The sequence below is a fragment of the Heptranchias perlo genome, unplaced genomic scaffold (assembly GCF_035084215.1).
Source record: "Heptranchias perlo isolate sHepPer1 unplaced genomic scaffold, sHepPer1.hap1 HAP1_SCAFFOLD_324, whole genome shotgun sequence".
Classification (NCBI taxonomy): domain Eukaryota; kingdom Metazoa; phylum Chordata; class Chondrichthyes; order Hexanchiformes; family Hexanchidae; genus Heptranchias; species Heptranchias perlo.
In genome coordinates this window covers 170,620-182,838 of record NW_027139336.1, presented here as the reverse complement: position 1 = coordinate 182,838, position 12,219 = coordinate 170,620, and the positions used below count along the sequence as shown (strand labels likewise).

At 48.9% G+C, this 12,219-nt stretch overlaps 1 protein-coding gene across 1 annotated transcript in view; it reads left to right on the top strand.

Annotated features, from left to right (window-relative positions):
- ciapin1 (cytokine induced apoptosis inhibitor 1) overlaps positions 1–12,219 on the top strand; it is a 65,941-nt gene that overhangs the window by 37,141 nt on the left and 16,581 nt on the right. The window contains exon 6 of the mRNA XM_067978599.1: positions 11,263–11,336. Coding sequence (XP_067834700.1) covers positions 11,263–11,336 — 74 coding nt within the window. The remainder of the gene's footprint in view (positions 1–11,262; positions 11,337–12,219) is intronic.

Here is a 12,219-nt window from a genome sequence, read left to right as displayed (position 1 = left end):
ATGTTTCTCCTATTGACTCTGATTGAGATAGTCCAGCACTGCTCCATGTTTCTGGTATTGACCCTGATTGAGATAGTCCAGCACTGCTCCATGTTTCTGGTATTGACTCTGATTGACATAGTCCAGCGCTGCTCCATGTTTCTGCTATTGACTCTGATTGAGAAAGTCCAGCACTGCTCCATGTTTCTGGTATTGACTCTGATTGAGAAAGTCCAGCACTGCTCCATGTTTCTGGTATTGACTCTGATTGAGAAAGTCCAGCACTGCTCCATGTTTCTGGTATTGACTCTGATTGAGATAGTTCAGCACTGCTCCATGTTTCTGGTATTGACCCTCTGATTGAGAAAGTCCAGCACTGCTCCGTGTTTCTGGTATTGACTCTGTGATTGAGATAGTCCAGCACTGCTCCATGTTTCTTGTATTGACCCTGATTGAGATAGTCCAGCACTGCTCCATGTTTCTGGTATTGACCCTGATTGAGAAAGTCCAGCACTGCTCCATGTTTCTGGTATTGACTCTGATTGAGAAAGTCCAGCACTGCTCCATGTTTCTGGTATTGACCCTGATTGAGAAAGTCCAGCACTGCTCCATGTTTCTGGTATTGGCTCTCTGATTTGGAAAGTCCAGCACTGCTCCATGTTTCTGGTATTCACTCTGATTGAGATAGTCCAGCACTGCTCCGTGTTTCTGGTATTGACCCTGTGATTGAGAAAGTCCAGCACTGCTCCATGTTTCTGGTATTGACCCTGATTGAGAAAGTCCAGCACTGCTCCATGTTTCTGGTATTGACCCTGTGATTGAGATAGTCCAGCACTGCTCCATGTTTCTGGTATTCACTCTGATTGAGAAAGTCCAGCACTGCTCCATGTTTCTGGTATTCACTCTGATTGAGAAAGTCCAGCACTGCTCCATGTTTCTGGTATTGACCCTGATTGAGAAAGTCCAGCACTGCTCCATGTTTCTGGTATTGACTCTGATTGAGATTGTCCAGCACTGCTCCATGTTTCTTGTATTGACTCTGATTGAGAAAGTCCAGCACTGCTCCATGTTTCTGGTATTGACTCTGATTGAGAAAGTCCAGCACTGCTCCATGTTTCTGGTATTGACTCTGTGATTGAGATAGTCCAGCACTGCTCCATGTTTCTGGTATTGACCCTGTGATTGAGAAAGTCCAGCACTGCTCCATGTTTCTGGTATTGACTCTGATTGAGAAAGTCCAGCACTGCTCCATGTTTCTGGTATTGACCCTGTGATTGAGAAAGTCCAGCACTGCTCCATGTTTCTGGTATTGACCCTCTGATTGAGATAGTCCAGCACTGCTCCATGTTTCTGGTATTGACTCTGATTGAGATAGTTCAGCACTGCTCCATGTTTCTGGTATTGACCCTGTGATTGAGAAAGTCCAGCACTGCTCCATGTTTCTGGTCTTGACCCTCTGATTGAGATAGTCCAGCACTGCTCCATGTTTCTGCTATTGACTCTGATTGAGATCGTCCAGCACTGCTCCATGTTTCTGGTATTGACCCTGATTGAGATAGTCCAGCACTGCTCCATGTTTCTGGTATTGACCCTGATTGAGATAGTCCAGCGCTGCTCCATGTTTCTGCTATTGACTCTGATTGAGAAAGTCCAGCACTGCTCCATGTTTCTGGTATTGACTCTGATTGAAGAAGTCCAGCACTGCTCCATGTTTCTGGTATTGACTCTGATTGAGATAGTCCAGCACTGCTCCATGTTTCTGGTATTGACCCTCTGATTGAGAAAGTCCAGCACTGCTCCGTGTTTCTGGTATTGACTCTGTGATTGAGATAGTCCAGCACTGCTCCATGTTTCTGGTATTGACCCTGATTGAGAAAGTCCAGCACTGCTCCATGTTTCTGCTATTGACCCTGATTGAGAAAGTCCAGCACTGCTCCATGTTTCTGGTATTGACCCTGATTGAGAAAGTCCAGCACTGCTCCATGTTTCTGGTATTGACCCTCTGATTGAGAAAGTCCAGCACTGCTCCGTGTTTCTGGCATTGACCCTGATTGAGAAAGTCCAGCACTGCTCCATGTTTCTGGTATTGACCCTCTGATTGAGAAAGTCCAGCACTGCTCCATGTTTCTGGTATTGACCCTGATTGAGAAAGTCCAGCACTGCTCCATGTTTCTGGTATTGACCCTGTGATTGAGAAAGTCCAGCACTGCTCCATGTTTCTGGTATTGACCCTCTGATTGAGAAAGTCCAGCACTGCTCCATGTTTCTGGTATTGACCCTCTGATTGAGAAAGTCCAGCACTGCTCCGTGTTTCTGGTATTGACCCTGATTGAGAAAGTCCAGCACTGCTCCATGTTTCTGGTATTGACCCTCTGATTGAGAAAGTCCAGCACGACTCCGTGTTTCTGGTATTGACTCTGTGATTGAGAAAGTCCAGCACTGCTCCATGTTTCTGGTATTGACCCTGATTGAGAAAGTCCAGCACTGCTCCATGTTTCTGGTATTGACCCTGATTGAGAAAGTCCAGCACTGCTCCATGTTTCTGGTATTGACTCTGTGATTGAGATAGTCCAGCACTGCTCCATGTTTCTGGTATTGACCCTGATTGAGAAAGTCCAGCACTGCTCCATGTTTCTGGTATTGACTCTGTGATTGAGAAAGTCCAGCACTGCTCCATGTTTCTGGTATTGACTCTGTGATTGAGATAGTCCAGCACTGCTCCATGTTTCTGGTATTGACTCTGTGATTGAGATAGTCCAGCACTGCTCCATGTTTCTGGTATTGACCCTGATTGAGAAAGTCCAGCACTGCTCCATGTTTCTGGTATTGACTCTCTGATTGAGAAAGTCCAGCACTGCTCCATGTTTCTGGTATTGACTCTGATTGAGAAAGTCCAGCACTGCTCCATGTTTCTGGTATTGACTCTCTGATTGAGAAAGTCCAGCACTGCTCCATGTTTCTGGTATTGACTCTGATTGAGAAAGTCCAGCACTGCTCCATGTTTCTGGTATTGACCCTGATTGAGAAAGTCCAGCACTGCTCCATGTTTCTGGTATTGACTCTGTGATTGAGATAGTCCAGCACTGCTCCATGTTTCTGGTATTGACCCTGATTGAGAAAGTCCAGCACTGCTCCATGTTTCTGGTATTGACTCTGTGATTGAGAAAGTCCAGCACTGCTCCATGTTTCTGGTATTGACTCTGTGATTGAGATCGTCCAGCACTGCTCCATGTTTCTGGTATTGACCCTGATTGAGAAAGTCCAGCACTGCTCCATGTTTCTGGTATTGACCCTGATTGAGAAAGTCCAGCACTGCTCCATGTTTCTGGTATTGACTCTCTGATTGAGAAAGTCCAGCACTGCTCCATGTTTCTGGTATTGACTCTGATTGAGAAAGTCCAGCACTGCTCCATGTTTCTGGTATTCACTCTGATTGAGATAGTCCAGTACTGCTCCGTGTTTCTGGTATTGACCCTGTGATTGAGATAGTCCAGCACTGCTCCATGTTTCTGGTATTGACTCTGATTGAGATCGTCCAGCACTGCTCCATGTTTCTGGTGTTGACCCTCTGATTGAGAAAGTCCAGCACTGCTCCATGTTTCTGGTATTGACCCTCTGATTGAGAAAGTCCAGCACTGCTCCATGTTTCTGGTATTGACCCTCATTGAGAAAGTCAGCACTGCTCCATGTTTCTGGTATTGACCCTGATTGAGAAAGTCCAGCACTGCTCCATGTTTCTGGTATTGACCCTGATTGAGAAAGTCCAGCACTGCTCCATGTTTCTGGTATTGACCCTCTGATTGAGAAAGTCCAGCACTGCTCCATGTTTCTGGTATTGACCCTCTGATTGAGAAAGTCCAGCACTGCTCCATGTTTCTGGTATTGACCCTCTGATTGAGATAGTCCAGCACTGCTCCATGTTTCTGGTATTGACCCTGATTGAGAAAGTCCAGCACTGCTCCATGTTTCTGGTATTGACCCTGATTGAGATAGTCCAGCACTGCTCCATGTTTCTGGTATTGACCCTCTGATTGAGAAAGTCCAGCACTGCTCCATGTTTCTGGTATTGACCCTCTGATTGAGAAAGTCCAGCACTGCTCCATGTTTCTTGTATTGACCCTGTGATTGAGAAAGTCCAGCGCCGCTCCGTGTTTCTGGTATTGACCCTGATTGAGAAAGTCCAGCGCTGCTCCATGTTTCTGGTATTGACCCTGATTGAGAAAGTCCAGCACTGCTCCATGTTTCTGGTATTGACCCTCTGATTGAGAAAGTCCAGCGCTGCTCCGTGTTTCTGGTATTGACCCTGTGATTGAGAAAGTCCAGCGCTGCTCCGTGTTTCTGGTATTGACCCTCTGATTGAGAAAGTCCAGCGCTGCTCCGTGTTTCTGGTATTGACCCTCTGATTGAGAAAGTCCAGCGCTGCTCCGTGTTTCTGGTATTGACCCTGATTGAGGAAGTCCAGCACTGCTCCATGTTTCTGGTATTGACCCTGATTGAGAAAGTCCAGCACTGCTCCATGTTTCTGGTATTGACCCTCTGATTGAGAAAGTCCAGCACTGCTCCATGTTTCTTGTATTGACTCTGATTGAGAAAGTCCAGCACTGCTCCACGTTTCTGGTATTGACCCTGATTGAGAAAGTCCAGCACTGCTCCATGTTTCTGGTATTGACCCTCTGATTGAGATAGTCCAGCACTGCTCCATGTTTCTGGTATTGACCCTGATTGAGATAGTCCAGCACTGCTCCGTGTTTCTGGTATTGACCCTGATTGAGAAAGTCCAGCACTGCTCCATGTTTCTGGTATTGACTCTGTGATTGAGAAAGTCCAGCACTGCTCCATGTTTCTGGTATTGACTCTGATTGAGAAAGTCCAGCACTGCTCCATGTTTCTGGTATTGACTCTGTGATTGAGAAAGTCCAGCACTGCTCCATGTTTCTGGTATTGACTCTGATTGAGAAAGTCCAGCACTGCTCCATGTTTCTGGTATTGACTCTGATTGAGAAAGTCCAGCACTGCTCCATGTTTCTGGTATTGACCCTGTGATTGAGAAAGTCCAGCACTGCTCCGTGTTTCTGGTATTGACCCTGATTGAGAAAGTCCAGCACTGCTCCATGTTTCTGGTATTGACCCTGATTGAGATCGTCCAGCACTGCTCCATGTTTCTGGTATTGACCCTGATTGAGATAGTCCAGCGCTGCTCCATGTTTCTGGTATTGACCCTCTGATTGAGATAGTCCAGCACTGCTCCATGTTTCTGGTGTTGACCCTGTGATTGAGAAAGTCCAGCACTGCTCCATGTTTCTGGTATTGACCCTGTGATTGAGATAGTCCAGCACTGCTCCATGTTTCTGGTATTGACCCTCTGATTGAGAAAGTCCAGCACTGCTCCATGTTTCTTGTATTGACCCTGTGATTGAGAAAGTCCAGCGCCGCTCCGTGTTTCTGGTATTGACCCTGATTGAGAAAGTCCAGCGCTGCTCCATGTTTCTGGTATTGACCCTGATTGAGAAAGTCCAGCACTGCTCCATGTTTCTGGTATTGACCCTCTGATTGAGAAAGTCCAGCGCTGCTCCGTGTTTCTGGTATTGACCCTGTGATTGAGAAAGTCCAGCGCTGCTCCGTGTTTCTGGTATTGACCCTCTGATTGAGAAAGTCCAGCGCTGCTCCGTGTTTCTGGTATTGACCCTCTGATTGAGAAAGTCCAGCGCTGCTCCGTGTTTCTGGTATTGACCCTGATTGAGAAAGTCCAGCACTGCTCCATGTTTCTGGTATTGACCCTGATTGAGAAAGTCCAGCACTGCTCCATGTTTCTGGTATTGACTCTGTGATTGAGAAAGTCCAGCACTGCTCCATGTTTCTGGTATTGACTCTGTGATTGAGATCGTCCAGCACTGCTCCATGTTTCTGGTATTGACCCTGATTGAGAAAGTCTAGCACTGCTCCATGTTTCTGGTATTGACCCTGATTGAGAAAGTCCAGCACTGCTCCATGTTTCTGGTATTGACTCTCTGATTGAGAAAGTCCAGCACTGCTCCATGTTTCTGGTATTGACTCTGATTGAGAAAGTCCAGCACTGCTCCATGTTTCTGGTATTCACTCTGATTGAGATAGTCCAGTACTGCTCCGTGTTTCTGGTATTGACCCTGTGATTGAGATAGTCCAGCACTGCTCCATGTTTCTGGTATTGACTCTGATTGAGATCGTCCAGCACTGCTCCATGTTTCTGGTGTTGACCCTCTGATTGAGAAAGTCCAGCACTGCTCCATGTTTCTGGTATTGACCCTCTGATTGAGAAAGTCCAGCACTGCTCCATGTTTCTGGTATTGACCCTCATTGAGAAAGTCAGCACTGCTCCATGTTTCTGGTATTGACCCTGATTGAGAAAGTCCAGCACTGCTCCATGTTTCTGGTATTGACCCTGATTGAGAAAGTCCAGCACTGCTCCATGTTTCTGGTATTGACCCTCTGATTGAGAAAGTCCAGCACTGCTCCATGTTTCTGGTATTGACCCTCTGATTGAGAAAGTCCAGCACTGCTCCATGTTTCTGGTATTGACCCTCTGATTGAGATAGTCCAGCACTGCTCCATGTTTCTGGTATTGACCCTGATTGAGAAAGTCCAGCACTGCTCCATGTTTCTGGTATTGACCCTGATTGAGATAGTCCAGCACTGCTCCATGTTTCTGGTATTGACCCTGTGATTGAGAAAGTCCAGCACTGCTCCATGTTTCTGGTATTGACCCTGATTGAGAAAGTCCAGCACTGCTCCATGTTTCTGGTATTGTCCCTGAGATTGAGATAGTCCAGCACTGCTCCATGTTTCTGGTATTGACCCTGATTGAGAAAGTCCAGCACTGCTCCATGTTTCTGGTATTGACCCTGATTGAGAAAGTCCAGCACTGCTCCATGTTTCTGGTATTGACCCTCTGATTGAGAAAGTCCAGCACTGCTCCGTGTTTCTGGTATTGACCCTGTGATTGAGATAGTCCAGCACTGCTCCATGTTTCTGGTATTGACCCTGATTGAGGAAGTCCAGCACTGCTCCATGTTTCTGGTATTGACTCTGATTGAGAAAGTCCAGCACTGCTCCATGTTTCTGGTATTGACTCTGATTGAGAAAGTCCAGCACTGCTCCATGTTTCTGGTATTGACCCTCTGATTGAGAAAGTCCAGCACTGCTCCATGTTTCTGGTATTGACCCTCATTGAGAAAGTCAGCACTGCTCCATGTTTCTGGTATTGACCCTGATTGAGAAAGTCCAGCACTGCTCCATGTTTCTGGTATTGACCCTGATTGAGAAAGTCCAGCACTGCTCCATGTTTCTGGTATTGACCCTCTGATTGAGATCGTCCAGCACTGCTCCATGTTTCTGGTATTGACCCTGATTGAGATAGTCCAGCGCTGCTCCATGTTTCTGGTATTGACCCTCTGATTGAGATAGTCCAGCACTGCTCCATGTTTCTGGTGTTGACCCTGTGATTGAGAAAGTCCAGCACTGCTCCATGTTTCTGGTATTGACCCTGTGATTGAGATAGTCCAGCACTGCTCCATGTTTCTGGTATTGACCCTCTGATTGAGAAAGTCCAGCACTGCTCCATGTTTCTTGTATTGACCCTGTGATTGAGAAAGTCCAGCGCCGCTCCGTGTTTCTGGTATTGACCCTGATTGAGAAAGTCCAGCGCTGCTCCATGTTTCTGGTATTGACCCTGATTGAGAAAGTCCAGCACTGCTCCATGTTTCTGGTATTGACCCTCTGATTGAGAAAGTCCAGCGCTGCTCCGTGTTTCTGGTATTGACCCTGTGATTGAGAAAGTCCAGCGCTGCTCCGTGTTTCTGGTATTGACCCTCTGATTGAGAAAGTCCAGCGCTGCTCCGTGTTTCTGGTATTGACCCTCTGATTGAGAAAGTCCAGCGCTGCTCCGTGTTTCTGGTATTGACCCTGATTGAGGAAGTCCAGCACTGCTCCATGTTTCTGGTATTGACCCTGATTGAGAAAGTCCAGCACTGCTCCATGTTTCTGGTATTGACCCTCTGATTGAGAAAGTCCAGCACTGCTCCATGTTTCTTGTATTGACTCTGATTGAGAAAGTCCAGCACTGCTCCACGTTTCTGGTATTGACCCTGATTGAGAAAGTCCAGCACTGCTCCATGTTTCTGGTATTGACCCTGATTGAGAAAGTCCAGCACTGCTCCATGTTTCTGGTATTGACCCTCTGATTGAGATAGTCCAGCACTGCTCCATGTTTCTGGTATTGACCCTCTGATTGAGATAGTCCAGCACTGCTCCATGTTTCTGGTATTGACCCTGATTGAGATAGTCCAGCACTGCTCCGTGTTTCTGGTATTGACCCTGATTGAGAAAGTCCAGCACTGCTCCATGTTTCTGGTATTGACTCTGTGATTGAGAAAGTCCAGCACTGCTCCATGTTTCTGGTATTGACTCTGATTGAGAAAGTCCAGCACTGCTCCATGTTTCTGGTATTGACTCTGTGATTGAGAAAGTCCAGCACTGCTCCATGTTTCTGGTATTGACTCTGATTGAGAAAGTCCAGCACTGCTCCATGTTTCTGGTATTGACTCTGATTGAGAAAGTCCAGCACTGCTCCATGTTTCTGGTATTGACCCTGTGATTGAGAAAGTCCAGCACTGCTCCGTGTTTCTGGTATTGACCCTGATTGAGAAAGTCCAGCACTGCTCCATGTTTCTGGTATTGACCCTGATTGAGATCGTCCAGCACTGCTCCATGTTTCTGGTATTGACCCTGATTGAGATAGTCCAGCGCTGCTCCATGTTTCTGGTATTGACCCTCTGATTGAGATAGTCCAGCACTGCTCCATGTTTCTGGTGTTGACCCTGTGATTGAGAAAGTCCAGCACTGCTCCATGTTTCTGGTATTGACCCTGTGATTGAGATAGTCCAGCACTGCTCCATGTTTCTGGTATTGACCCTCTGATTGAGAAAGTCCAGCACTGCTCCATGTTTCTTGTATTGACCCTGTGATTGAGAAAGTCCAGCGCCGCTCCGTGTTTCTGGTATTGACCCTGATTGAGAAAGTCCAGCGCTGCTCCATGTTTCTGGTATTGACCCTCTGATTGAGAAAGTCCAGCGCTGCTCCGTGTTTCTGGTATTGACCCTGTGATTGAGAAAGTCCAGCGCTGCTCCGTGTTTCTGGTATTGACCCTCTGATTGAGAAAGTCCAGCGCTGCTCCGTGTTTCTGGTATTGACCCTCTGATTGAGAAAGTCCAGCGCTGCTCCGTGTTTCTGGTATTGACCCTGATTGAGAAAGTCCAGCACTGCTCCATGTTTCTGGTATTGACCCTCTGATTGAGAAAGTCCAGCGCTGCTCCGTGTTTCTGGTATTGACCCTCTGATTGAGAAAGTCCAGCGCTGCTCCATGTTTCTGGTATTGACCCTGATTGAGAAAGTCCAGCACTGCTCCATGTTTCTGGTGTTGACCCTCTGATTGAGAAAGTCCAGCGCTGCTCCATGTTTCTGGTATTGACCCTGTGATTGAGATAGTCCAGCACTGCTCCATGTTTCTGGTATTGACCCTCTGATTGAGAAAGTCCAGCACTGCTCCATGTTTCTGGTATTGACCCTCTGATTGAGAAAGTCCAGCACTGCTCCATGTTTCTGGTCATACCTGCTGCTCGAATCAGTATTTGATGGTCAGGTTATTCCTCAACTCCAAAGAATATTTTGTATTTTTTTATGACCTTTTTATAAAATGTTTGCTGCTCAACCTGAGGGGGGCTGGATCTGTTTGCATTTCAGACACATGGCATCAGCATCAAACACTCCCAGGGCAGGTGCAGCACGGGTTAGATACAGAGTAAAGCTCCCTCTTTATTAACCTTGTCTCTCTCTCTTCCCCTACTACTCTTTATGGGTTCCCCTGGACCGTGTGTTGTGCTCAAGGCTGTCCACACCCACTGGAGTGATGCTTTGGTCTCGCCCAGCAGCCGACCCCTCTCCCTCCCCCCCAGCTCCTGGCCCATCCCCCTCCCCCCCCCCCCCCCCCCAATCTCCCGGCCCCTCTCCCTCCCCCCCCAGCTCCTGGACCATCCCCCTTCCCCCCCCCCCCCATCTCCCGGCCCATCCCCCTCCCCCCCCCATCTCCCGGCCCATCCCCCTCCCCCCCCCCATCTCCCGGCCCCTCTCCCTCCCCCCCCAGCTCCTGGACCATCCCCCTCCCCCCCCCCATCTCCCGGCCCATCCCCCTCCCCCCCCCATCTCCCGGCCCCTCTCCCTCCCCCCCCAGCTCCTGGACCATCCCCCTCCCCCCCCAATCTCCCGGCCCCTCCCCGTCCCATCCCCCTCCCCCCATCTCCCGGCCCCTCCTCCTCCCCCATTTCCCGGCCCCTCCCCCTCCCCCCATCTCCCGGCCCCTCCCCCGCCCCAGCTCCCAGCCCCTCCCCCGGCCCCTCCCATCCCCCCCCCCCCCCCGGCTCCCAGCCCCTCCCATGGTGCTGGATGCCTGGATGAAACAATGGCGCTGCTCAGAAAGCAGGAGACTTGCCCAAGAAGTTGACTCGGAGACAGCGCCCGTCAGGTGCAGGCACCGAGTCCCAGTCCTCCTCACAGGCAGACCCCAATCTCGGGCATGTGGAGAAATGTGACTCGGCTGCACGGGGCAGGGGAGAGTGGGGGAAGATACAACACCTGTGGTGTGCCCTCGGCATCCAGTCAGGATAGGAGAACCCACCTTCAGCCTATGAGAACAGTCAGGCGTGAAGCTGTTCATGTTCCATTATATAATTCTGCCTTGAGGTCACCAAGCTGCGGTTTAGTAGAGTATGTGAGATTCCCGGTGGGAGAGTGTGCACCCTGTAAGAGAGAGCGAGTTGCATTATTAACTGTATAGTTTAGCCCTGAGATTGTGGTGAGGAAGGAGAGCTGCCTGTCTGATTACCCTCTGGGGTCTCTTGTCGTGGGTCCCTGACTGAAGCTCGTAGTAAGTATGTTGTGTGGCGTTCTCACCACTTGCAGTCAGTGAGAGGTCACCGTGCAGGCAGCTCGCCTGAGATAGTAGATTAGTTTGAAGGTGATAGGGGTGCATTAGTCCCTAGCAGGGCAGCAGTGTTCTCTGGAGGACTGAGCAGTGGGAGAGAGTGTTCTCATCTGTTTAGCTCATACATATAGGAGGTGTACAGTGACCGGCTGCTTTACTGCAAGGTCTCTGCTTGGAATCCGATGCTGGGAATCTGTGAGTGAGTATGGTGATGAGGTGGGGGGAGGGGGGCTGCTGTTACTCCAACTAACCAGTCAAACCTGCTGTTACAGAGAAGCCCGAACTGGACCCCAGCACGACGAAGGCCTGGACCTTGTCAGCCACTGACATGAATGACGCCGATGTGGTGAGCTTTCTCTTCTATATGTTTCCCCACTCCTGGGCTTGTCCTGCCCCAGCCCCTCGAGGGCCCAGAGATGGTGATCTCCCTCAGCACTGCCTGCCGTGCAGGAGGCAGCTGTATGGGGAAATCACAGCATTCAGTGCCACATGCTGCATGAAAGAACAAGCTTGTATTTATATAGAGCCTTACACGGGCCTCACAACTCTTGTATGTGGAGAGATTGGGTCGACTCGGCCTGTATTCACTCGAGTTTAGAAGAATGAGGGGGGATCTCATTGAAACATATACAATTCTGACAGGGCTAGACAGACTGGATGTGGGGAGGATGTTTCCCCTGGCTGAGGGGTCCAGAACGAGGGGTCACAGTCTCAGGATACGGGGTAGGACATTGAGGACTGAGATGAGGAGAAATTTCTTCACTCAGAGGGTGGTGAACCTGTGGAATTCTCTACCACAGAAGGCTGTGGAGGCCAAGTCACTGAATATATTTAAGAAGGAGCGAGAGATTTCCAGGCACAAAAGGCATCGAGGGGTATGGGGAGAGAGCGGGAATATGGTATTCAGATAGAGGATCAGCCATGATCATATTATAGACATAGAAAATAGGAGCAGGAGTAGGCCATTCAGCCCGCTCGAAGGGCTGAATGGCCTACTCCTGCTCCTATTTTCTATGTCTATGTCTACGTTACGTGGGCCTGAGGCCCCACAAACGGCACAGAGAAGGATCTTGAGTGCATCTAGTTTTGGTGTTGGGGGCTTGAACTTGCAATTTTCTGACTCCGAGGCGGAGAGCTCCGAGCCGAGCCATTGGACATTGAACTAATGTTGTTGATGTTAAACCTTTATAAAACACTGGTTAGGCCTCAGCTGGAGGATTGTGTCCAAT